The sequence below is a fragment of the Idiotropiscis lumnitzeri genome, chromosome 4, assembly GCF_059441095.1.
Source record: "Idiotropiscis lumnitzeri isolate Australia: NSW breed Sydney's pygmy pipehorse chromosome 4, RoL_Ilum_1.0, whole genome shotgun sequence".
Lineage (NCBI taxonomy): Eukaryota > Metazoa > Chordata > Actinopteri > Syngnathiformes > Syngnathidae > Idiotropiscis > Idiotropiscis lumnitzeri.
This window is the reverse complement of record NC_142394.1, coordinates 25,845,188-25,872,202: the sequence shown is the minus strand read 5'-3', so window position 1 is coordinate 25,872,202 and position 27,015 is coordinate 25,845,188. Positions and strand designations below refer to the sequence as shown.

The 27,015-nt window shown below is 41.8% G+C and overlaps 3 protein-coding genes and 1 long non-coding RNA gene across 4 annotated transcripts in view; 1 reads left to right on the top strand and 3 right to left on the bottom strand.

Moving 5' to 3' along the window:
* Nucleotides 1-414: 414 nt before the first annotated feature.
* On the top strand, nt 415-20,152 carry LOC148338856 (uncharacterized). The gene is made up of 4 exons (XR_015842875.1): nt 415-462; nt 1,880-1,944; nt 9,536-9,643; nt 19,464-20,152. It is a non-coding gene; the product is annotated as an uncharacterized LOC148338856 (long non-coding RNA).
* LOC148338858 (homeobox protein HMX3-like) lies at nt 7,345-10,860 on the bottom strand. Its single transcript, XM_088293864.1, has 2 exons — nt 10,492-10,860; nt 7,345-8,590 (listed from the first exon to the last, which is right to left on the bottom strand). Exons 1-2 carry the CDS (start codon nt 10,826-10,828, stop codon nt 8,172-8,174), a joined length of 756 nt encoding a protein of 251 aa, XP_088149990.1. The 5' UTR covers nt 10,829-10,860; the 3' UTR covers nt 7,345-8,171.
* Nucleotides 13,620-16,034, bottom strand: LOC148338857 (alpha-2 adrenergic receptor-like). Its single transcript, XM_088293863.1, has one exon. The coding sequence runs from the start codon at nt 15,850-15,852 to the stop codon at nt 14,551-14,553; it is 1,302 nt and encodes a 433-aa protein (XP_088149989.1). The 5' UTR covers nt 15,853-16,034; the 3' UTR covers nt 13,620-14,550.
* dok7a (docking protein 7a) overlaps nt 17,125-27,015 on the bottom strand; it is a 12,856-nt gene continuing 2,965 nt past the window's right edge. Inside the window, exons 6-14 of the mRNA XM_088293859.1 lie at nt 24,193-24,291; nt 23,294-23,976; nt 23,073-23,121; nt 22,193-22,684; nt 21,745-21,780; nt 21,274-21,359; nt 20,893-20,962; nt 19,449-19,628; nt 17,125-17,604 (exon numbers count right to left, since the gene is read on the bottom strand). Of these exons, the coding sequence (XP_088149985.1) occupies nt 17,468-17,604; nt 19,449-19,628; nt 20,893-20,962; nt 21,274-21,359; nt 21,745-21,780; nt 22,193-22,684; nt 23,073-23,121; nt 23,294-23,976; nt 24,193-24,291 (1,832 nt within the window). The 3' untranslated portion in view covers nt 17,125-17,467. The remainder of the gene's footprint in view (nt 17,605-19,448; nt 19,629-20,892; nt 20,963-21,273; nt 21,360-21,744; nt 21,781-22,192; nt 22,685-23,072; nt 23,122-23,293; nt 23,977-24,192; nt 24,292-27,015) is intronic.

The window sequence follows — 27,015 nt, the reverse complement described above, 5'->3', positions numbered from 1 at the left end:
TTAAAACATTCAGTGTTTCAAAGGACAGTTTGGCTTCCAAGCAGTGTCACGATTTTTAACTGTGGTTACAAAATTGGGTTTAAAAAAAATCGAGTGTCATTATGTGTGACTTTGCGATTTAAACACATGGAGTAAGCAGTTAAGAATTCCAATGACCCATTCAATATGGCGGTTGCGCTTACGTATCCAAGTCCTTCAAGGTGTTTTCAATTAGTCTCACTGGAGCGTACCAAAATAACTGAGGAGGCGCTTTGGAAGAGAATTTTATCAGGTAATGTCCTCTTTTGTATGTTTCGTGAATATAAAGAGTTAATCTGTATAAAGGAAAAAATGAAATTATGTGAAAAAAATTACGTGTGTAGTCAATTTAATATTAAAAGAAGTGATGTATGTTCTAGTTTACGCAATACCATTTCCAGCCGTGGTAATGGTTCATGCTAATGTCTTGCTGTGGCTAATTCGGTGAGTAGCTAATTAGCTTCTTAACTGGGTTTTTAATTTCAACAAAACAAAGCCCAATATTCCATTATTGAGTAAAGTGACTCTAAAACTTTACCAGACATGTGAGCCAGAAAAATCTAAACTAGGATTAGGCTCTTTTTTTAGTGCGCATGAGCAACCGCAGCATCATATAAACCACGTTAGCTTATGCTATTGAGCGCTAATGTTTGTGGTAAGCGAAGCATTCGTCTTTAGAACGTTATTTGTGCTCAATTCTGTTGGTAGAAGAGCATTATATCATACGCCTAAGCCTTTCTAATCGTTTACCCCTCGTGAGATTACTATTACGGACCAATTATTTCTAGTTAATTTGACAGGATGGATTTTAGCTAGTCACCTACTTTATAAAAGCACAGCCAGTGTTTCATATTTAACAATTTGTTGGCTATATTTGGCAATTTATCTGAGTGCTCTTTTAAGAGCAACAAAGCAAAAGGCTATCAGTGAGTTTGATTCCCACTAAAAAATAGATCTGCATCATTTTAACTTGGTTGAAGACAACGTATCAAAGACTATGTTGCAAAAGTCATTTATTCACTCATTGCAAACGTTTGACCCTTGATGCAAGAGCAAGCTGGAAGGGGTGTGGCTCGGGTAATTCAATACCACTTTTTTCATTTATTTAATTTTTCCACCTTTAGTACCAGCAGCCTCTTCAATACCCCATTATTAAAGCCACATACTAATACCTTGATATCGATACTTGCCAAGCCCTTGGTTTGGCATTACTCTTCAATACATGTGCTTGATTGTCCATTGCTGAAAGTTAATTTAGGAAGTCGTGTCACTGCCATGGACGTTTCTGTTCATCAACTGGGATACATACATTTGGAATGAATACATTTGGCAAGTACATTTCTTAACATGTAGATGTGGAAGATTGTCTCGCCCAGCTTGTCTGTCAGCACAGCTTCAGAGTAGAAGATAAAGATTTGGCAGTGAAGCTTGACTTGTCGTTTCGATCACGATTTTTCAGGGTTCAGACCCTGCAGTTTGGGGCTCAAAGTGGTTCTAATAATGACTTTATGATTTATTTGCACCTATTGTGATATTTCTCATTCGCGTAAATGTCAAAACATTATAGGATGTTTTCACATGCTTTTTATTGACTGAAGACCAATGTGAAGGCAGTTACTTGGAAGGAAGCCCGAGAGCTCTCAGATGTCCCCCATTTAGCCGCGACTAATGTTTAAGTGGAAGAGACACAACTTGTGACCCCGACCTGATCTTCGAATAACACCCGCAGCCACCGGGAGCCTTGTCTGTGCCCATCTCATCCCAAGTCTGTGTTTTGTTGCCAACCACACTGAAAATGACACCGCTAACCGAGCCAAATGGTCACGTGCTTCCTCCCTAATATTTCTTTGTGTTTTTCCAGAAGCGAGCGACAATGCGGGGCGTCACATGACTGTTGTCTTCAGGGGTCAAGCCAAGATTTTGAAGGTAAATGTCAACATTTTGGCGAGTACGGTCTTCTTTTAGCACTATACCGTAGCCATTAAGGAATATACTGTATCAAATTTACTGTTATATGAATAAAATATAAGCCTGTGTTGTGGTAAAAAAAAAAACTGTTGCAGTCTTATGAGAAGGAAAACACAATTGTATGACAGAACATGGCAGCTAGCCGCTTGGAGCGACTGTGAGTCGGCAGCGGCTGGCCGAAATGTGGCAGTGAGTGTCGGGCCGAATCAGCGCACGCTTCTCAGGGTTCCTTCGGCCGAGACCCGGGGCCTCTCGTTTTTCCGGCCCCCTTTTCTCAAAAGCGGTTGCAGTTATGGGCGTGACAACTTTGAGCACGAGCTAATCGCCTCGAAAAAAAAAATGTGCAAAGAAACACCCAACATAGCATAGCCTGGAGGAAGAAGGTTGTGCTGCAATGATCTGAGCAGATGACACTGAATACTCACACCAGTATTTTTGTATTTGGCTCTTTTTAGCTGTAATTTTTTAGCATATTTAGCTGATCATTCTGGTATGTCGTCGGTCCGATTTCACAAGCCTTACTTATGCTAATCGGCTGTGAAAATCGGACAAAATGGATTCCACTGCAGTTAATTTTCGTCAATTCATACTCAACTCATAATGTCGAAATATAAAGGCAAGAAATATTTTATTAAATATTAATAAATTTTAGGAGTAAAATCTTTTTACAAGAAAAAGCTCAAAGTGTTCTGAGAAGCAACTCGTAAGGTGTTGGAATTTAGAAGTATCGGTGCAACCATTCATAGAATTATCGATTATCAAATGAATCGTAAACTATTCTGAGAATGGATGTATCGTTTAGAGACGGTTCACTTAAATGATTTTTATAGTCTTCCATGAAAACAATTTACCTTATTGGTTAATCAAAACGAGACATTTGCAAACATCTGCTTTTACTCTGGAAAACAATGATCTCCATTTTTGCTCATTTTCTGACGGATGTTTTGGATCAAAGCACTAAGTGAATCATCAAGTTGTTTGTGGATTATTTTCTTTGCACTGTCAATTTCAAATAATGTTTTTAAACGCTAAACCAATCAGCCGTAATGAGCCAGGTAAATCAATTATTAAATGAATCGTTAGTTGCAGTCCTAAAAACGCAACGTAACATTTCAAGACAAGACAAGAACGAGGCAGAAACAAACACCTTTGCGCTTGCTAATAAAGGCTATTAGGTAATGGTTTCCTCTTCTTGTCATCATCCATCATAATTACACTGCCGTTTCTTCACCTTGCATCCATTTGTCGTGTTGACATCAAACAGCCCAGCTAATCTGTAGCATGTGCCGCGTTAGCGGTAGCAGCTTCTGCCTGCGGCTGAAATGCAAAAACAGGCTTTGACAAACATTTGCGGTTCAAGACCCCAAACTTGGTACAATCTGAATCACAAAGCATTTCTGTTGCCATGACTACAACATGTACTCTACATTTATTGTAAAGTTCAGAATGTTACCATTCTTGTAAGTGCTACGACATCATTCTGGTAATTCAATTCTTACCCCCCCCCCAAAAAAAAAAGTGTCGTTACAATCACTTAGAGTTGGGCAAAGTCAGACTTTGTGCCTCCTGGTCACATGTTTGTCAGTCGATAAATGTCCATTAAGAACGGCTGGGCTGTCAAAGCAACCTGTGACCCCGCCCCCCCCTCCTCTCCTCTCGCCCCCTTGGAGCCCAACTGGCCTGTGATGTCCGTATCAATATGAATTCCAGCCTCCTTTACAATTCCCACCGTCCATTAGTGTCAAGTATCAGTTTCCTCCCATGTGCTATCGATTCCCGTATGTAAGCTCGTCTTAAAAAACACCTCGCAAGCGCTTCTGAAGTCTCTTTAAAGAGCAAGTAGCAGTCATTTGTGACGGTTGGTCGTTTGTGAGGTTGATTTCATGTTTTGCTTTGTATTGCAAAACAAAACGCGGAAGGAAGAGATGAGCTTCAGATAGGCTGCCGCTAGAGCAAGGTGAATAAAATAATGCCCTTGCACGTGGGCAAGGAGAGGCAGAGTTTCTGATGCCTTCTCAGGTGATTACATTGTATTTGAAAAAGAAAAGAAATCAACTTTGTTCTTCAGATTTTTTTTTCGTGCTGACTCAGAATTTGCCCTCATTATTTTTACCACTTCATATTTTCATAATAATAAAAAATAATTATATAATAAAAACAATATAATCTGATAGTATATTTTAGAATATTTATGAATTATGGGTTAGGTTCAACAACAGGCAGAATATTTTTCTGAAACGTCACAGCTCTGAATTAGACTTCATGGTAAAATTTGGATTGCGCAAGGTTTTATAGGTCAAGCTTAAAAAACAAAAATGAAATTTATCTAAAAAGCCGGAGCTACATTTTTTTTTTAAATCGGCGTCAAAACTATGTTTAGGGACACACAAATCCATCTCTGATTCAAATTTGCTGTTGACTAGGATTCATTTCATCAGCCATTTTTGAATGTAGTCTCACTTTTAGCACATTTAGTCAATCTCATCCTGATTTGATTTAGTTTAGTTTTAGTCTTTATTTTAGTTTTTGAGTCGCTCTCTGTCTTCTTGAACGAAACCTGCAGTTCAACTGAAGTCACAGTTGCCTCATCAGTGACGTGCTGTATCTCAGTTAGCACATATTCAACTTCGCACACAAGGGGCAAACACTCACACACAAACTAATCAACCCACCCGACTCCAGCTCCTGATGTCGCTCACGAGGCCACGCCCCTTAAAAGCTCACATCCAGTACATACCAGTTTAATATTTTTTTCTTTTGTCTTTTTATACGTTTTTGTTTGTTGTTTTATTTAGTGTCATTATTTCTTGAAAAGGTGATTTTTTTTTTCTTCCTTTTTTTTATGTATTAACACATTTATTGGCCAAACATACTTGGCCAATAAAGATGATTCTCATTGAATCTGATTAATTTCAGCAGGATAAATCAATGAATTAATTTCAACAGAATTAATGTTAGACACATTTAATGAAATGAAGTTAGAATATTATCAGATAAATGTAATGTTGCAAGAGTCACGTTACCACAATAAAAGTGTTATTACAATTTTATGACAACTGTCACACATTTAGCTACTTGGGGTTTCCCTTTGGGATGAGCATGGTTAACCTTTGGCCTCAGTGATGTCGCCGCCACACGCCCCTTTCATCTGATACAAGCGGGTTGTAATCCCTCAGCCCCCATTCAATTTATGGAGAGCCTCTGTCACTGCAGACCGCAACGACCACCACAGCCGCCAATCAATAAGTCCCCTGAAAGCCTGTGAAGAAGGCCACCGTCCCCTCAGGTCGCGATCTAGTTTCGGCTCCTTAATGAATGGGCTCTTGTTTAGGATGTAAAGTGCCGTGTCACTCGGCCCCTTTGAATGAGTTGCCCTCGGAGCGCATGCAAATGAGCTCCTTCACTTGCCTCTTCAAAATAGGAGGACACAGTTGGACCAAGCACATGGGAAAGAAAAAAAAATGGCATTGAGGAATTCAGATTATAAAAACAGTTAAAGTAATGCAAGGAAAAAATGTTTTGACGATGCTTTGAAATTGTGAAATGATCGGATTTGAAAAGTATATCGCAAGAAAAATGTAATAGAAGAATTCATTGTAAAGATGCAAGAATAGATTTGGAACACTGTGAAACTGAAACATAAATTATCGTGTAAATGTCATAATTTTAGAGAAATCTACCTATAAAATTTCACGAACAAAGCCATAACGTTTTGAAATAACCTGAATACAAACATAAATTTTGAGGGAAAATGTTGCAATATGACAAGAAGTCGTAAAGTTGCGAGCATAAATTTGGAACCCTGTGAGATGACCCAAAATGAAATTTAAAACTGATTCATTATTTAATGTCGTAACTTTTAAAATGATACATTTACAAGAATGAAGTCATAGCGTTTTGAAATGACCTAAATTGACCGGTAAAATGTCAAAATATTCCAACAATAAAGTCTTGAAGTTACAACAATAGCCTTGTCATGTTATGAAGACGATCAAAAGAAAATATTTAATATTGTAAAGTTGCAGCATAAAAAAAAACAACAACATAAAATTCTGAGAATAAAGTTAGAACAAAATGAGAAGAAAGTTACATGATAATTACATTAAAAGTTATGCGGATAATTTCCAACATCTCAATGCCTGAAAACTACCAACGAGGGCTGCATAATCACTTGCATGTAATGCTGAATTGAAACCATGTGACGCTCAAACGGAACCGAGCACGCTGACAGCGCTGCTTGGCCATGAAGAGGTGGCGGGTCGGTCGGGTATAATATCCACCCTGAATGCGAACCAAACAAACTTTGTTGCCTGCGGTGGCTGTGGCTCAATTGCACGTACGTAGCATAGATGTGCATATGGCGTCCTGAATTTGGCGTGGCTTTTTGATCATTTTTAATGGGTTTGTCTTTACCTCTGAGAAATGAAGGTGGGTGGCGGTTTCGGGAGTAGGGCGGGAGGGCGCTCAGACACAAAGCGTGTCAAAGTGTCCGACAGCACAAGCGTCAGGAAGTCTGGCGAGCAGCTCAAAGCTCCTCGGGCGTCCACCTCCGCCTATATCCAAGCCGAGCGCAATCTACTTTAGCGATGCAAGGCGCTAACAATGTGACGCAATCACTTGGGCCGTATCGTATGGATTCTTAAAATTAGACGAGTCGAAACTTGCAGGGTGAAACCTTTTATTTTAAAAAAATGTAACAGACAATTTAAAAACAAGTGCAAGTGTAAAAATTGCAATCCAAGCGATTCATTGAAATACGAATTCAATTTGTTCCATGACCACGCTTGAATTTCAAACACACTTTCCTGTATTGAAATGATTGCAAAGCCAAAAATCCACAAAGAAACACGAATGTTTTTGTTTCTTTTTTTCTGAAAAGGAAAAGTAGCACTTTACACTAATTTATAAAAACAAAGTTGTGACACAATAAATTCATTATGCTGCTCCATCTGGTGTGCCCGCCCACCTTGGCAGTTCTGCTGGAGGCATGACAGACACAAATAAAAAAGAATAGATTACTTTGACTACTACTCAGGAACTTGCTGTTTTATAAGTCATTTTTCATTGGGGATAAATACTGCATTCCTATGATTATTATTATATTATCTGTCTCCATGTGTTGTTCCACCACTTGTGTTCAAATTTTTATTGCAGTGTAAAACTGCAACCATTAATGCTAACCGTTAGCGTGTCAGTGGGATTATCCATTATATTTTAAATTTGTTGTTTTAGTGTTGTAGCTTGGTCTGTTTTCAAAACGCAATGTGTAATTCTCTTTTTTTTATTTTTTTATTTTGATTGGAATTGAGCTGGGAGTGGTTTTTATACTAAGCTCCTTTTTTGGTAAATTGTTCACTATTTGCCAAAGAACTGTTTATTGTGAAGTCGGATGAATTGTGTTCACTGCCAGCATCAACACTTGAAACTCAAATTTGCGCTCATCGTTTGAAACCAAAAAATCAGCCAATGGCTGCTCATATCTCGAAAAACTCGCAAGTTGCGTGACTAGTGCCACTGTAAAATGTGACTGCAGCATTATGGTGAAATACAAAAATAAAAAAAAAATCCACCTTCCCAAAATTGCATGCAGTGCATTCAAATGTGGGGGGAAAAAATGCATTTGGTGTGCAACCTACCTATGGCCCACAAGCGCACTGAATGCGGGCCACCAAGCAATTCTAGATGGAAACATTGTTTCAAATGAAGCTCCTTTGTTTGTAATTATTGCGTAATACATGATTAAAGATGATTAAACGTTCACAGACTGGTTGTAAACGCTCAATGCAAATTGATGCATTGATTCCCAACCAGCCTCACCTAATTATTTTGGAAATTATTCTTTTACGACAAATATATCGTTATTCTTCTGTCTATCTATGCCAGCGATATATAATGCCAGCCGGAACAATTGTGTGCTCTTCCACTAGATGGCAGAATGCACTAGTCTATGATCCCTTCGACTCCATCAGTTACCATTCATGCGGCAGAAGAATAGCCAAAACGTTTCACATCAAGTTCTTTGAGATGAGATTGCTCTACACGACATGCCGACAAAAGTCCGTGTCGCAAAGTCAAGGCCGTCTCTTGTCTTTGTGGCGCTGCGATATTAAATGTCAATTTCAATTTCAATTTCCGCGTTGTCCAAGTGGAAATTGACTCCCTGCGTCTTTCGGTTGTGGCTCTCCTCATCTATCTGCATCGAAAAGTCCAAAACATTTTGCCGTGTTGGAGAAGTAGAAGGTGTTTGGATAGAAGACGGCGGGGAAGGCCGTTGGGAGCAGACATCCGCCCAGTAGGCAGTCGCTCTCTTTGTAAATGCCGCGCACGGGCGCGCTCCCGGGCCCGTCATCGCCCACCGACAGTTGCCTCTTGAGCTTGTTGCGCCGGTTCTGGAACCAGATCTTCACCTGCGTCTCGGTGAGCTGCAGCGCGCTGGCCAGGCCCGCTCGCTCGGAGCTGCTCAGGTAGCGCTTCATGTCGAACGTGGCCTCCAGCTGGAAGATCTGCCTCTTGGAGAAGATGGTGCGCGTCTTCTTTTTGCTGGCGTTGGGGCCGCTGGCGCCGGCGCTGCCTGAGGCGGGCCGTTGTTCTGACGTGTTGAGGGCTGCGGATGAATGAGTCAATATTCCACAACATCAGATTCCCTGTGACCTTGTTTTTTTTTTTTTTTTCATTTTTTGATTGGCAAACAAAAGTCCAAAAATATTTGATCTGCTTTTAGTCAAACACAGAACATGACGATCGTGCTCTGGACTGCTTGTATCTTTACTTGTGCTCGTTATCAAATGATCAATTCTAATAAATGCAGCCCTGTTGACCATTTTTTATTTTCCTATTTTTATCTGAGGGTAAAATTGAAGTATGAATGAAGATGATTAGGGTTTTTTTTGTGTACGTAAATAATAATCGCTTTATTTTTTGATTTCCAAATTGAAAAAAATTGGATGGTGGTTTGCGTATTTTGTATTGTATTGAAGTGAAATCCAACGCACACACTCTCAGGTTTTGCTGTTCTTTTATTTTATATAGAGTATGTATTTTATATGCATTGCATTCCAAATCTATACTGTAATTATAATATAATTGTTATTACTGTTATTACAACAAACACTTTTTTTCTCCAGCAAAACAAGTCAAATGTGCTTATTGTAATTATATAATTTTCTGCATAATGTAGTCTTCAATGTTTTGCATATTGGATGTCTGTGTATATAATAAATATGTATAAAAATGCTTTAATTGTGTCGTGCTTTTATACAAAATCAAATTTTTAGAGCTGCATATAACCCGTTGTAACTATCATTTTGTTATGTTAGCTAACTACATGGAAAAGTGTTTTTGTTTGTTTTTACTGCAGAAAAAAAGCATTTGGAAATAAAATAAAATATTGATTTCTGTTTAAGTTATTCTTTTTTTTACCTATCATAATGCATTTTTATAAAAACAAATGTTGCCATCAAAATAATCTTTACTTAGATACGGATTGTCTGCATTATACTTTACGTCCTTGTGTGTGTGTGTGTGTGTGTGTGTTTTTTTTCATTACTAGAACTCAACACGTGAACTGGCACGCGTTGAAAGCCATGCAAAATACCAAAAAGATTTGAAGTGCTTGACCGTCCAATGTGCTGAATTGCGCCAGAGGAACTAAGTCAAAGTAAGTTTTGCTTGTTTGTTTGTTTTAACTTGAGTGCCTCATTTTGCTAAATAAGTAAACAAATGGATAAATGTATAAATTACAAATAAATTAAAATGTAGAAATTATTATCATTACTTTAGTAGTAGTAGCAACAGTATTGTTAGAGCCTAAGAACGGAGGATAACTCTTCTAAAATGTTTCTTTTTGATAAATTGCCATTATGGACACGATAATATTCACTCTAATAATATTGAATATTATAATAACAGAAGTAACGGTACTATTATCTTTGTTTGTCTTCGTTTTAGTAGACTTGGCGCTTGAATGGAGAATGTATTGATTAAAATGGCTTTCTTCATTTTACAAAATGGCCTTTATTGGGCCATACATTATTATTATTATTATTATTATTGGTGCTAATAGTAGTAATGGTAGTCGTGGTAGGGCCTAGTTAATGAGGACAGACTTATTGTAATATTTTCTATTATTACAGAATTTCCTATATGGGTGCTTTATTATTTTTATTATTCTAGTAATAGTAATAGTAGGGCCTAGGAAAAGTAATCATTAGAACAGCAAGAGTAACTATTAGTTACATTGTATTAGTTTTAATCGTCTTAATGCTTGAACAAAGAACAATCCTATTAAAATTGCTTTGTTCATTTTGCAAAATGGCCTTTATGGGGGCATATCTTTTTATTATTTGTGGGGCTGGAAAAGGATAACCTATTTTTTTTGTTTGTTTTATTTCTGTGCTGTGCTTGAGGTCAGTCTTAAATTATTATTTTATTTGAGGCTTTTGTCAATCTAAAGTTGAGTGTCATGTCATGAGGCAAGGCAATAAATTTGTCATCCAGTTTGCTCACCTGTTTCCCGGGGTATACCCTCGCGCCGCCTCGGGGCGTCCCACACCTCGCCAAAGGCGTGTTTTTCGTGCCCGTTTTGCCCTGAATCATCCTTCCCCGGCCTCAAGTTGAGGATGTTGTCGATGGTGAAGTTAAGAGAAGCGCTCCGACCGGCGGCGGTCCCCTTGCTCATATTCCTCACCGTGTCCCGACGTAACTCCGTTTCGGGCGTGGGGGGGCGCGCGTTGCTGCCAGCCGCATGGCTACAGAGCGCGCTAGGAAATGGCCTGCCGTTTCTCACACGACCCCAAAAGGCTGCGATGTTCTCATAGGTCAGCTTGTGGGCAGGGCTTGCCATGTTGAAGCATTTTACAGTACAGTGGGTCGGAGGGGGTTGGGGGTGCACCACAATTTGAAAATCCCTCTCCTCCCCTCTGAGCTTGTGACGCGCACACACACACACACACACACACATGCTGATAAAAAACAAACATCTGTTTACTAGCCGTTTTTAGTAACCTGTTATTCACAGTATATACAAAATCCTGATTATCTTGTCGGAATTTACTTGCACGTTTACTATGCTTTTGTGAAGTCTGGGCCTGTTTTTTCATTTGTATCCTTTGTTTTTGTTTGTGTCCCCCCCCCCCAATTTAAGAGTTGTGTGCCAAGGGCCACAACATGCAGGGCAACACTCATCTGAGGTAGCGTGAGCCACCATTGGTGTTTTTGCGGCGTTAGCTAGCACACAATCGCCCAAACAAGTGGGACGGGCACGTTATGCGTATGTATTGTACATACAGAAATGCGAGGGCTGCATTTTGAGATTGAGCCATCTTTCGAAAGGATCATTTTCGGGATCCCAAAAGATGTGAATGCCTTTGCTGATACACGGAAACGGGGCCTGGTGGATGCGACAAACGGATTGAAGTAAGCACGCTTCGCCTCTTGCTCTTTGGTGCAAGCGAGCTAGGATCGTTATGAAAGAGAATATTTTAAAAAAATAAGAATAATTTTAACAACTTTGTATATTTTAATGTTGAAATGTGTTCAAAGCTTGTGGGGGCGGCAAAACAAAACATATTTCATGTTTCATTGCAAATCTTTGCAAATTTTTACTATGTTGTGGAAGAATCTGGAACATATCCCCTACAATGAACGGGCATCCACTTTGTTCTCTGCTTGGGAAATTTAGTTGAAATCTTTGCTATTATTCTGTTGTATGAATTATGTGTTGGTATGTTGGAAAAAAGTTGGCGCACTGCCCCTCTCCTGTAAGCACACTTGTAAAAATTGTCGAACCACAATGTGACAGCCGTGTCGAATGGTGGAGGGCTTCCCAAACTCTGGTGCATGAGCGCCCTCCAGAGGATGTGCAACGTTAGACTGGTGTGGTCATTATTATAATCATAACAACACATTAAGAATGTTCTTTTTTTATGGCAGACTCATGATTTTATGAGCCAAGGTTGTTTGATGTACTGCACTGAATTGGTTAGATACTTAATCCATTCACAAGGTAAATTCACTTATGAAGATGAAACACTTCAATATAATTGCACTCATTCAAATCTATAATAATGTGCTTTTATTATTTTTATATCTTTATTAATACTTTTAAACCCATCTCTGTATTCGTTTTATTGAACAGGTGTACCTAATGAAGTGACCGGGTGTGTGCACTTTTCATCAGGACCACTTGAGGTCAGTGTGCATGCATTTCATGCAATTTCACACAGATGTCCGTCAAATTAAAGACAGACAGCAGACAAGGTTTCTCCTCCTCCTCAGTATGCTCTCGTTATGCAAATTAATGTTCCCGCATTATAACAGAATCTTTTAAGAGGTGTTGTCCATATTAACAGCCATTAGAGCGGAGCGAAATAAGGGTGAGAAAAGAAATGAGGTTTGTCCATTATCTTCTGGTGGTTTCAGGTAGTTAATATTAAATTCCTACGAAAATGTTCCTGCTTGAGATTATTTAATATTGAGAGACAAAAACAAACTGGGGTGGATAAACACCACAGAAGGGAATCAAATTTGAGTCTCAAGGTTCCACTTTGCTCTCACGTCATGTAAGATTAAGGTTTACTCCTGGGCACAGCAGACCATAATTTACTCTACAAAACCATAAAATTTGGAAAGCCTGAAAATTTCATGCTACTACCTTGACCCCTTCGGATGCCTTTTTCAATGCAATTCACAACCGGTGAAATAATTTGTGAAACGGTGATCATTTATTTTTCTAACTTCACACATCAGACCACAAGGCCGCCAACAGAAGGTCAGCGTGATTTCATTAATTGTGCAGGACTCAAAACACGTTTCACATTCAGGGACATTCTGCCTTTCCCAATATAATGAATCACAATGTGTCCGCGGGAAGCCTGCAGCTTGAATAAAACCGATCTCACGAGGCAGCAGTACGTGTCTTCCATTTATGACGGGCGTAAGAAGAGCTTGACAGAGATTCATAATGGTAAAGAGAAGCTCGGAGACGTCTGTATTGTTCAGCGAATGACAGCTTATTCCCAAACGGTTCTGTTCTGTTTTTTTTTCTTTTTTTTTTTTTTTTTTTTTTTTTTTTAAATATCATCTTGACTTTTGCTGACAAGTGGGAGAAATTAGACAACGATTCCTGTTAGAATTGTAAGACTCATGCGTCCCTACCACAATTCCTTGGAAAATCAGATTTGATTATACTCTCAAATACTCTTCTGCTAGCGAACTCCATTTTTAAATGTATCTGTTCGCCCTCTGTGAGCAGAATAGTTATGACTGAATGAGTTGTTCACATCAAGGCAATCTAACTGGTGATGCAATGACATCGTCATTTGAAAGTGCAGAGTTTTTTTGGGCATGTTGAATTAATTAGCATTTTGAATTGCATACATGCATCCTACAGCACTGCCAGTACACCAACACTCGGATTGTGCTCGGCAAACAAATGCTGCTGCGGCCTCAAGGCATCCAGTCCGCATATCCTCCCCAGCAAGAGCCAATAACTGGAAGGAAATCGAAGCCGCTTGGGTGCGGAGCCAAGCGTTGACAGAAATTGTACCCACGTCCTATATGGCATGAGGAATTTGGTTTGCTTTGGATTGAAATGTTCAGCCACCCCGTTCTTGTTGGCGCTCCCACACTTTGACAGCAGAGAATGCAATTAAAATAAATTGGAAGCTGGTAGAACATTATTTTAATTCAGTTAAATTTATTCCGAGTGGGAAATTGTCATATCCAATGGCAAAAATGAATCAATCGATTGATTGATCACATCTGAAGAAACTGAGGCAGCATGGGACACACTACTTGGCTGCGATCAACAGAAGCGCTGTTGACTCTCAACAGGTTTGCTGGTCCATAAAAGGGACAGAATAGCTTCAAGAGCGGCATTCACATGAACTTTGGCCGCGTTATTTTTGCTCAGGGCCACACTGTCATGGAAACAGGAGTTCAGAACATTCAGAGAGATTCTTCCATGGTCCTTTTCCATGTCATCAAAAAAGTGGGATGCCAAGGAAGGTAATCCCTCCAGTTGTACAAGTACCTGAATAAAAACCAGAACTTGGAACTTGGCAAGCAACCTTCTCTGACATTTTGATTAATCTCCAAAAGTGCTGCTTTAAGTTGTGTTTAAGCAAGTTTAGTTTTCCGCTTGCGGAGCAGATTTTCACTAGATGGACTGCGATCACACATGGACGGGTCTCTGAACAAACCACACAGTCTGTTGTTGAAGATCAGGAACCGTGACTTGAAACTGCAGCCTGAGATTCCAAGTCGCCACTCTGAAAGGACTGCATGTTATTATCAGGAAGGCCCGTCAGAAATTGCGGTTGAGGATGGTGTAAATGGCTGGGTCTCGAAGCAGAACTCAAAGACGGGTTTGGGATTTATGTGATCTTAAGACTTGAAACGGAAACCTTCTGACATTTGGTGTTTTTCCCACATCCTGCATGTTCTACTCTGGAAGGCCTTCCTGAAGTTGCAGTTGAAGACGCTTGTTCCTGGCAGGGTTGAGGGGCAGACCTTCATGAGGGTCCAGGACTTGAATCGGAAACCTGAAAATTCAGGTTTGCCACCCTAAAAGGACTTTTTCCAGGATTTGCACAGGATCCTTTGGAAGGCACGTCTGAAGTCACGGTTAAAGATGGTGTATATAGCCGGGTTGAGTGAGCTGTTGCAGTACCCAATCCAGAAGAAGAATTTAAAGAGAGGGTCTGGAATCTTGCATGAGTCCCTGCACACGCCATACAAACTGTAGCTGAAGAAGAACGGAAACCAGCACACAACGAAAACCCCCATGACCACGGCGAGGACGAACGTGAACCTCTTCTCCCGGGCTTGGGAGAGCTTCTTCAAGGCAATGGAGCTCCTCCGTTTCCTCCTGGAGGCAAAAATATCAATGGATTTGTTGCTGACCCTGGATTTACATGCGGCCTGTTTGGTCAAGGAGCCCCTCTTCGGGTTCTCCCGAGGGGAGTCTGGCTGCTTCCTGACACTTTTTCCCTCTGATGAGGAGCTCTCGTCCAGGTCGGCTTCCTCCGTGTTTTGCCCCTGGGTGGCCGTCCGGTGACTCGGGGTGGGCGGGCACTGGCAGTGCCCATTCTCCGATTGAATTTGAACGGCACCGCCGTCTGCCCGCCTCTTCTCCGACATGCTCCTCGTTCTGGTTTTGGCCACCTGGTAAATCCTGACATAGACCAGAATCATGATGAGGCAAGGGGCGAAAAAGGAAGCTACGCTGGAGGAAATGATGTACCAACTGTCGTCATTGAGCTCACACTGGGGCTGAGTGCTTCTGTCCTTGTTTCTCTCCATAGACAACAACGGTGGCGAGGAAATAAAAGCAGATATGAGCCACACAATTAAGATGATGCACTTAACCCGCTTGGGAGTCCGCTTTAAATTATACTCAACTGCTTGCGTGACGGACCAATAGCGATCCAGGCTTATTGCACACAGATGAACAATGGAGGATGTGCAGAAAAGAACATCCAGCGCCAAATAGATGCCACACCAAACTTTGCCAAAATACCAGTAGCCCATGAGTTCGTTGGCGAGACTGAACGGCATCACCAGAGTGGCCACCAGGATGTCGGCCGTGGCCAAGGAGACTAGGAAGAGGTTCTGTGGGGCTTTGAGTGCCCGGCTTGTCAGCACGGCGATCACCACCAGCACGTTGCCGATCACGGTGAACAAGATGAGGAAACTTACGAGGGCAGCGATGCTGGCGACGGCCGCTGATGAGTAGCCGTAGGATGAGTTGAGTTGGATGACCGTGTCCAGACCGGTGCCATTGAGCCAATCCATCCTGGCGTCATAATAATCATAACAGTAATAATAACTCCCGGTACAATCCTTGCGCAATGAAAGGCAACACATGCAATGTGTTGTGTGCGCGGCGCGGCGCGGGCGCTCCCTCCCCCGCTTTTTCTCGCATCCCAGTGATGCTTCATGTGTACCGCCTCCTCCCCTCCTCTCCTTGACTCTCCTCTTGTCTACTGGCAATCTTGAACACAATTGATTGATTTTTACTCATCAAAATGGCTTGTGCAGTGGGCAGTTTAGTCTTGATTTAATTTCTGGGATTTAAAAAAAAATATTTATAACGTGTAAAAATCTCAACTTCAACACCAAAACACGAATGGTATCGCTTTGAAGAACTTTGACGAGCTGGTGCAAATGACTTCCTGATGCTTGTTGCTGTCGCCATCGTTTCCCGTAGTCCATTCTGGTGATTCTTTACTGGACCCCAATGGGACCAGCACATTGATTCTGTCGCCCTCTTCAATCCATTATCACGATGGTGAGAAAGCCTGCGGTCATCTCATTCTGCATTTGATAAGCAACTTGGAAAACAACCTAAAACCAAACTTTGCAATTATTCCTTTCTGCGTGAGAGCGAGCGAACCGTCTTTAATGCATTTTCCTAATTTACCGTTAGAACGAGAACGAGAAAGTGGTACAAATGGAACTTTATCACACTCAGTGAGCCTGTTCTTGCTGTTCTTTAGCTGTGTGTTCAGTTTTGCCCAACATGTTCACGCCTGTGAACTGGCAACAGTTCGAGAATGGCCGCCTGTTTTGCGCAATTATGTAACCGCCGCCCAGACAACCACAACAACACATTTCACCTGCTGGCCAGAAAGGAGCCGCCAATAGAAGAGAATGCATTGTACTGATTGCCTGTCGCTTTGATTTTGTGTGAATGCTGAGAGACAAATGTTTATTTTTTTTGTGTAATGTCGCCATGTCAAAATATGCAGAGTGTGAATGCTGAGAAACGAGCAGTCGCACCACTGCTGTTCTGCGATAAGCTGTTTATTCTCACAATTTGTTTTTCTCGTGATATTACGGATTTAATTCTCACTTTATGACCGGCACGAGCCTAGTAACTGGTGGGTGGATGGATTTGATTGGGTTTGGAAAATGTGACCAAAAGTCTGCAGTCTTTGAGAAATTGTGAATTAATACTTCTGACAAACAAACTAAGCGCTAATGCATTTTTGGTCGATGTAAACTAAAATGTTTCTTGAATACCATCAACAATGCAAAAACTCATACAAACAAACCAATTGCCTGTTTTCCTTCAATTATTTTAATGTTTTACGAGCAGAATTTGGTATCCAAGGAGAAAGACGGTAGCAGTGGTGTCATTAAAAAAAATCATTGTTTTACAATAGAAATGTGTGCCATGTACATGTACTTATTCCTCACATATATATATATATATATATATATATATATATATATATATATATATATATATATATATATATACTGTACGTGCATGGGGTGTGATATGTAGCAATCCACTTCAATCTCAGAATACAATTTATTTACAGATATATAAAAAAAAAAATTAAGTTATTTTTCGTAATTATTAATTGGGCACACAGTATTAGGAACAATAGTACAAATGCTCACAACTAGAAATTCAGAAAACAACAGTACTTGTAAATGTAGGCGTTTTGCAGCCATTGGCTGGTCCTTGAGGTCAATGTGGCGTCCCCTTCCTTCTCCTCTCCAGGGTGTGCAGGCCCTCCTGGCGACCCAGAGCATGCTGGGTGCCCACCTTGTGGGCGGTCTCTGTGGCAGTGATGTCAATCTGGGCATATTTGGTTGAGCCTTTCCCTGTCCACACACAGCAGAAAGCGTCTCTGAGTACAGTACAGGACATAATGGTAACTTTCAAGATACAGTTTAATATTTTTGGCGACAGGAGTTGCTTCTATCACTTGTCGCACATAATTCCTGAATGGTTAGGAGTACAAATGTGATGATTTTTTTTTTTTTTATGGATTTTACTTGGGGACCCAGTTAGCCTGGGAATTCAATGCGGTGCCCAACAACGACGCCCAAATAAAGGTTTGTCTGCACATCTCATTTGATCTTTTCTTCATTTCTCATCCATTGCGTCTCTTCATTCCACGCCAGTCTTGTCAGGTCCTTGTTCTACGTCTTCGTCCAAGTCGTTTCCTTCTGAACCTGTCCCCAAGTCACCTTCTTTCAAGCCAGCGTCTTCGCCTTAACCTGTTCCATTGTTTTTTCCAAATTTACCTTTCCTAGTTCAGATACACTTGGTCTCTCTTGTATCTTGTGCTCCCCAACATGAATGGCGGCAGGCTCCCATCCCTTTTCCTCAGCGTTTGCAGGCTTCCGTACCTGCTCTCCGGCTGCAGACTCCCGATCTTGTTACATGGAGGCTGCAGGCTCCCTTTCCTGCGCCGCGGCAGTTTCATGCTCCCGTTCCTGTTTCTTGGTGGATGCAGCTTCCATCCCTGTTCTGCGGTGGCTGCAGGCTCCTGTTCCTGTTCGTCTGCGGCTGCAGGTTCCTGTTCCTTTTCCTTGGCGGCTGCAAGTTCTTGTTCCTCACTGGTTGAAAGATCCAATTCCTGTTCCGCGGCAGCTGGAGGCTCCTGATCCTATTCCATGGTGGCTGCAGGACCCCTTTCCTGTTCCTTGGCGACTGCAAGTTCCTGTTCCTCAGCGGTTGAAGGATCCAATTCTTGTTCCTTGGAAGCTGAAGGCTCCCATTTTTTTCCTCAGTAACTGCAGGCTCACATTCCAGCTCCTCGGCAGCTCCAGGCTCCCATTCGAGCTCCTTGACGGATCCATACTCCCACTCCCGTTCTTCGGCAACTGCAGGCTCATGTTCCTGCTCCTTGGCGGCTGCAGGCTCCCATTCCTCGGCAGCTGCAGCTTCTTGTTCCTACTTCTTAGCAGCTTTTTGCTCCCAATCCTCTTCTTTGGAAACTCGAGGCTCATGTTCGAGCTCCTCGTCAGTTGCAGGCTCATGTTACGTCTCTGCAATGGTTACAGGCTCACGTTCCTGTTCCACGGTGGCTGCCGGCTCCTGTTCTGGTTCCTCAATAGCTCCAAGCCAGCTTCTTCACCCCGTTCCATCCCAACAATGGAGAAAACTCCATCGTTCACCTTCCCTAGTTCCTGTACATTTGGTCCCTCGTGTTTCTTCTGCTCCCAACCTCTATGGTGGCAGGCTGATGAGCCAGATCTCCCTTTTCAGGCGGCTCTCATATAACCTGTGTTTTTGCTGTCTGGATTTTATTTGGTTTTACATTTTTTTTTCTCGTATTTAATTTATCACCCAGCTAATTCGTTTTTTTTTGTTGTTTCCACCTGTCCTTGTCAATCTGGTCCCTTGTGTCTTCCAATCCCTCAGCCACTCTTGACTTGTCCAGGTGGTCTTTGCGATCTCGTCATTGTACTCGTATTTAGTTCCTGATTTCATTCAGTCTTTGACGGCTCATTGTGTTTTCTACGTCTGTTTCTGTCATTGTCAGAGAGGTTTTCACCAAATCATAACTTTTTTAATTTTGCAGTGACTTAATGCCACTTTTTGGCTTTTGGTTCATTTCTGGACTTTGTTATTTTAGTTTTTTTTCCCCCTCCCAGTACTTTTTGGTCTTGTTAAACAGTGCATGATGTCAAAGGGAGTTAGTTTATTCTGGACACACCCTTCTTCTGTCCAGTTGCAGGTACCACAGTACCCCAGGTGCCAGTTTCCTGTAGTTCCAACTCCATGTAGTTGAGCTGCTTCTTGGATGTTGGACTCACTGGAATATTGACATACGTCACGTTGTCACTGCGAGACCTTTCGGCAAGTGAAGCCTCTGGCGGATACGCTAACGCTGTGCCTGCAAGAGAAACAGCAAGATGGTTCATTTTGAGTTAAGAAGTGGCATCAACAACGCAAAATGTTCATAGAGGCAAATTATTGTTTGTCAGTGGTCTAAAAACTATGGCTCAGTGTCTTTTTTTGTTTTGCCCAGCAGATTATTCTAAAATTGATAATTGCCATGAACCCATGTCTTCCTTCACTCTTGTTCAATTTTCACTATGTTCATTTTGTATTTATGAATAGAACTTTGTTTTTGCCGATGTTTTTTTAATTTATTTATAATTAAATTGAGTTGTTTTCTACTGATGCTTTTATTAAGAGCGTTTCTGGATTAGTAAGAAAAAAATATTCCGCAAAACTATTTATTGTATTAGTAAAATAGTACACCATTTCTTTTCATAATATATCAAATTAAAATTAATTCAGGAAACATTTGCAAAAAGTGTGAATCACACCTGCTGTGATTTTATCCTTGACTTTTTTGCTTAATCACTTATTTTCTTTTCTTGTATTTTTTTTCTTCATATAATATACAGGTATATACAATTATAAAACCAATGCATTATTGCTGAGTATGTCTTTATGTACACTGATAGATTGGGTTTGTTACTGTAAATAAAGGTGATGAAAGCCCATTTTATCCTTGCATTGTTCTGTGTCCTGAATCTCCTACAACGCGGGAGTTTTGGGCGACAAAAGTTGTGTTTTGCCTCTACCATACTCGTGACTCACAAAAACAAAAGATGTAATGTTTCGTTGATGTGTTCTAACCATGTTACATATGAATTCAAAGGTAGCCGTTATCAGGAGCTCTGTAGCAAAAAGCCCGGGGGGACACTCTATGAGAGGCCATTAGACGCCGGCGGAGCCTTTTGGCGATGTCTTAAAGAAGCATTGAAACCTAATTGATCCTTGCACAAGCGCTGTGTTCTATAATGGCTCCCATTACAGCAAGTGACTTGTACCCACATTGAGCATGCATCGGCGGAGCGTGGCGAAATGTTAACTGCATTTGAAGGGAAAGCTCATCTAATTGGAGGTGCTCCTCAGCGTACTGAATAATGGTACTATTGTCGTGTATATAAAATAATACAATGGAACCACTATTCTGGACCAAATTTACAAATAGGGAACCCGAGAAGCAGAAATGATCTGTAAAAAAAGTATGTTATATTTTAGGATGACATTGAGATATCAAACCCAACATTTTGCCCTACACAAGTAACGGTGGCTAGTTAATAACATCTGCTGTGTTGATACTGCAATGTGGTCATCCTTACCTTCCGTTTCTTGAAGCAACTTTTGTGGACCACAGCTGAGCATCTGTTCGTACTTAGTTTTTTCTTCCGCCTGCAAGACAAATACATTGAAAAATACCCATGTATCTAAATCTAAATCGATGTGCCGGTTTGAGTGATCCGCTATTCTGCTATGAAACAATTTCCGCTGCTCATATAGCGCCAATTCACAGCAAGGTATCATGGAATTTCTAGAAGTCTGAAGGACAATGTGCATAATACAGCATGTCACACATTAGCTGTTTATAGCTGTTATAATAGTAATAATAATAATAATTGCTTGAAACTCAGTTTGTGCCGCAGTTGGGGGATGTCAACAGTCAATAGCAGAAAAGCTGATTGGGGAGTTTTGTGTCAGCCTACCTCTAAATTTCTCTCTGCTCTGGTCTTCATGATCTCATAAGCAGGATCATCTCTGTGCTTCTCCCCTCTGCCACTGGGCCTTTTATCTGGCGAGGGTTGGGAAAATATGACAGTAACCTTAATTTTTCTGCAGCATTGTGATGGATGATTCCTGGAATGAATAAGTGTAATACAAAACAGCAGCACACACTGGTAGGTTTTCATCATGAGTATGAAGGAACACACTCAAGCTGCATGCAAGATGCAAAAGGGAAGTAGCTGTGTTTTTTTAATATCATTGCATTACTTAAAAAAAGGTAAATTGTGATATTTCTAAATATGCATATATCCAGGAAGTCTGCTTTGTTTTCGAATATGTCAGGTTTATAAATACAGAATAGTTAATCCTTTAACATATGTTTCACTTATAAGCTTAGTGCATTTCCATCAATATTCAAGGTTGTGGGCACATGATTAATGAAAGCAAACTACCTGCATCAGTGTAGTGGTTGTAGCCCCGAAAGTCCTCTACAAAGAAAAGGGAAGTGAATGTGTAAAATATTTGATGTTGCTCTTTCGATACTACACGATCAGAGATAATGTGATGTATCACAATATTGGATTATCTTTCACACCTCTAAGACATGGGTGTAGCCTCAACAACAAAAATAGGGCATGTGCCGTGATATATCACAAACAAGGTTACATAACCACATCAGACTGTAAGTAGTGGGTCATTTCAGAGTTGGAATGTAAACAAATGCAATCGTTGATACTTCAAAAGGACCTTGTAAGCAGATCCAGAGCAAAAGGAAAATAGAAAAAGGTGGCAGGATTGGAGAGAAAAAAGTCCCAGACGAAAATTCATGGTTCAGTTGGAGATGCGAGAAGAGGGGGAAAAAAATGCTGCAAGGACGCGAAGGAAAAAGAGGCCTCTTACCTTCACTGGCCAATGTCTGACAATTCATCTCCTCTTTTGGACTCACGGCCTGAAGCGCCTCGCGAGCAGAACTTTTCTCTTCTGGGCTTTTCTTTAGGTGCAGCCCGGTTATAAAGGTCTGCACACTGAAGATTTTGCTGCGGCGTTGCACTTCGGCACGGGTGCCTCGCGACGGCAGGCGACAGCGCGCGCCATCGCACTTGGAACAGTTTTCGTAAATCACATCTGCCACTGATGCATGGGCGCCAAATGATGGCGGTGGCTTGAGGTGGAACGCAGGGCTCATGGCTTCGTACAAGTTATGGCGTTTGAGATTCGATTCCTTGGGTACTCGGGAATTATGCAGGATCTCGGCTAAAAGGCTTGCAAGTTTCTCCCATCCTTTTTTGGGAAGTGGTGAACCCTCACGTGTCCTCTCTAAAGTGCGACTGCGAACTGGGACCAGAATGTCGGCATAGCTTCTGAGTCGGGATTTGTCAACAATTTGATCTGCTGGATGGGAAATATCACTCGGAGCATGCAGAAAACACATTCTGATCATGAAAGCTTCAGATCATGCAGGCGTTCATGCATGTAAGAGAAAACACATCGATGTGCAAAAGTAGCTGTACAGTGAACCCGTATATTCATGGTTGGATATTTGCAAATTCATGTATTTTCTATTTTTTTATTTGCTTCTGCTTTTGGTGTCAAAGAGGTGAGTTGGGGATGTTCACTTATACATATGGACTGCTATGCCACCATCTTGTGGCATCCAAAAGCAATTACAATGCTTTGGGTAGGGACATCAATGACTTGCAAAATTTTGCTTTGCACCACAGCTAGCCACTATCCCCAGCGAATAGTCAGGGTTCACTGTTTATCAGGCGATTCTACCTACCTGGTAACGCCGGTATCGGTGCACCACTTGCCGGGTTGAAGGGCATCCCCTGTTAAATGTGAAACATTAGGATTCAAAACATTCACTTGGTGGATGAATTGTTTTTGACTGGGAAAACCAAACACAATGGCATCTCCACCTACTGTGGACTACAAAAAAAACAAACTTGCACTATGGTATGACCTGTAGAAACTCCATGAGAACAAACAATTTAGTCTCACCTGAAGTCCACCGCATACCGAGCAGAGGGTCACAATGGTTTTGTTTGTGCTGGACTCCACACTGCCACTAGGGGGTACGCCCCTTGTTTTCCTGCTGTGTGAGCTGACAGTTTTGAGGTGACACTCAGCGCCCCCCTTTAAAGGCTCCGCTACAGGCTCAGGAGAGTCCTTAGCTAAATTGGGGCAGTCCTGTGCAAGACTCCTGGGAGTGTCATACAGATACCTGAGCGAGGTTGGTACTTTGTACTCGTGTCCTGAAACATTGGGGCATGAACAAGGGCTGAGGTCGTGAGCCAAGTGGGGAGGCAGACAAAAAAACGACCCAAAGTCCTCACTACCGCTAACGTCCAGACTTCCTGTGTATGAGGAGAAACTTCCAGAATAAGAGGAATGACTACCAGTGGCAATTCCACTGTCTAAGGAGCTTTGGCGACCGATTTCCTGTAGCTGCCTGGGGTCTTTGACTCCCGAAGCGTTCCCGCCACCCTGGTTGGCCAATTGCTTTTCCACACTCGCAATTTTTTTGCCCGCAACATTGTTGTCTGCGAGGTTACTGCCGGATTCGGTCCAAATGGCCAAACAGCTGGAAACACTGCTGTCCGATTGACTGGTGTCTGAGGTGTCTGAAGAACCGGATATGCTGCGGTCGTCGCCTCCAGGGGTTGCACAGTACATTGAAGACGCTGCAAACAAGACATGCTTAAGGGTCTTTAATCAGCAGCTCATACATAATGCAGCAACAGTTGCATGCTGCGTCATGACAACAATAAATCACAAGAGTGAGTGAAGTGAGACTAACGGGCTTAATTTGTAATGTGATGGACTGTTCAACGGGAGAGACACTGTGGGTATGCAAACAATAAAAATGCTTCGAACGGTCAGGAAATAGTAATATGTACCTGTGCTGTTCCGATTGGAGAGCATACTCAGTCTCTTCTCCAGTTCCCGCGTCTCATGATTCAGCCTCTCCTCAGAGTTGGTCTGACTGGTATTTGGATCTGTCAAAGAGAATGACAAGATGTTAACGGCAGTTTGCTTTCTTTTTCATGGAGACTGATGATCAGATTCAATGGACCGTGATTCTCCATTTGCATTATGGAGTTGGAGTAATGTTGTACTATTACATTAAAGTATGCAACCGACTACTATTAACTATCCAGTCATCCATTTATCTATCCATCGATCAATTTTCTTCCACTTATCTAAGGTCAGGTTGCAGGGCAGCATCTTTAGCAGGAAAGTCTAGACTTCCCTCTCCTCAGCCACTTTGGCCAGCTCTTCCAGGGAGATCCTTTGGCATTCTTTGATCAACTGCAAGAAAGAGTCTCTCCAGCGTCCATGTGGCCTCCTCCCAGTGGAACCTGCCCAAATTGCCTCACCAGAGAGACATCCAGGAGGAATCTTGATCATATGTACAAGCCACCTCATCTGTCTCCTCTCAATAAGGAGGAGCAGTGCCTCTACTCGTCTATGCTTCTCACCCATTCTCTAATCGAGAGCATATGTGAGAGTAGTATGTAGTATCTTGTTCATTCGGGTCGAATCCACAGCTTGTGACCATGGGTCAGATCCACTGGGAAATTGAGAGCTTTGCCTTTGGCTCTGCTTTTTCACCACGACAGCAATCCACCTATCGGATCTACCAATCCATCCTCTCGCCACTTTTGAACCCCAATATATTTGTTATGGACCATCTGAGACAAGCACTTAAGTCCAGCAACAAGACACCTCTCGGTTTCAGATTATCATGCACATTTAGGCCTTGTTGTCTTTGCCCCCGCAGAATGAGGGAGTCCTGCTCTCCAGCACACCCTCCAAGGACACCATAAAGGCAAATTACTTCGAACTGCTGTTTGGTGCCTCGGCACAAACAACAGTCAGAACCCATCCCCTCACCTGCAGGCCCCACCGGGCTGAACCACAATGTACAGTTGCCAAGCCAAGGCGCAATAATTATGCATGCACCCACTCGGCACCTCCCATCGTGAGCAACTGTAGAGTGGAAGAGAGTCCAACCCTTCTAAAAGTTCTGGTACAAGAGCCCAAGCTGTGCGCTGAAGCAAGCCCAGCTATCTCTAATTGGAACTTCTCGACCTCACACACTAGCTCAAGCTCCTTAACTGCTAAAGAGATGACGCTTCATACCGCTAGAGTCAGCTTCTGTAACTGGGCAAAGGACATCCTTGGTCTGCTGTCCACTTCACACTGCACCCGACCAATTTGGCCCCTCCCACTGACCGGAAGCTGATGCGAAGAGGGACCCACATTGCCTTTTAGGGCTGTGCCAGGTCGGGTCCCATCGCTGCAGGCTCTCACCACCAAACAACTCTAAGCCTTTGCCCAAACCAGTTACTTCTCTAGTACGGTGAATAATGAATACAGCGGCTACATAACTCCAGCCTACCCGAAGCATATCTAATTTTATCGTTACCTGAAAGCTCAGGATCTTCCTCTGGCGCTTAGAATCACTGCCAAATGTGTTGGAGGACACTGTGAGGCTTAAATCAAAACCAAAAGTATTCTATTGGAGAATGTGTGATGTTCCCAGCTGCCAATCAAAGGTCAAGAGAATGAAATTCCAGCGAGTCCGCTTAAATACGTCATTGTTTTAGCACCATCCCCACACACTAAGTCCTGACTGACGACCTCCACTGTAATCAATATGCACAACGTCAATTGAATTAGCACAAAAACAGAAAGTCTTTGAGGCTTAGTGGCCATGTGTGCAAGTAGCATGTCCTTGGAGAGGGTCACACGGGGCGTTTGTGCAACACGACATGGTTTATTAATAGCGCTGTAAGCGTTTCGCGCCACTCTGTGTCCATGTGAACGACTCTTTCATGTTCTTTGCAGTCTGCAATATGCTATTATAGTTTTGTTTTGTTTTAGTATTACTTTAGCACCGCATATCGATACACAAACCTGCGAGAGTGCTTTTTTTTAATCCCTCCCCCTGTAGTTTATATTTAGTATTTAGCGGTTTAGCGGTTTTGGTAATTTAATTACATTAATTCTTCTAAAAGGAGAGGTTACTAATTTACTATTGAAAATTATAATTGCAAATACAATTAAGGTCCAACTCTGTCCCTACTGTAGGAACAAATACGAGGTTGCAAATGGCAAAATATTAATATAAATTAATACAGTAAATTGTCTATTTATTTTAAGTAATTTTAATTTTGATTAGGGTGCACGCTCAACCCACCCAGAAACGATATCAGAGAATGCTGTGGCTGATGGTACATGGATGCCTCAAGTGATTAGGAGGCTTTGTCTGCGCCGCTCATGTGAAACCCTCGCGTCTATTTATTCTCCGGCGGGAATTGATCGCATTTAAGTGTACAGATATGGAAAAATGAAGAATATCCACAAGCCCCCGCAGGTGAAGCCAAACACATTTACTGTGATGTCGGCAAGAACATTGGCTGTTAGAAATTGGAGAGGTGTTAAAAGTGGACAGAATGAGAGCAGCGTTAAATGTGGTGTTAAAACGCACGAAAAAAGTTGAGTTAGAATACTTTGAACTTGCACATTGTTCTGGAAATTCACCAGAGCAAACTGCTACCTACGATCACATGATAATCACTTTGTGCCTGAGGTTTCCCTTTGAAGGCTTTATACTGTATGTTCCAGGAAGTAAACATCCTCAGGTCTGTTTGATAGCTAATGTTTATCCCGCCGGACTGATCGCGATTCATGTCATCAAAATATAAAGCATCTTT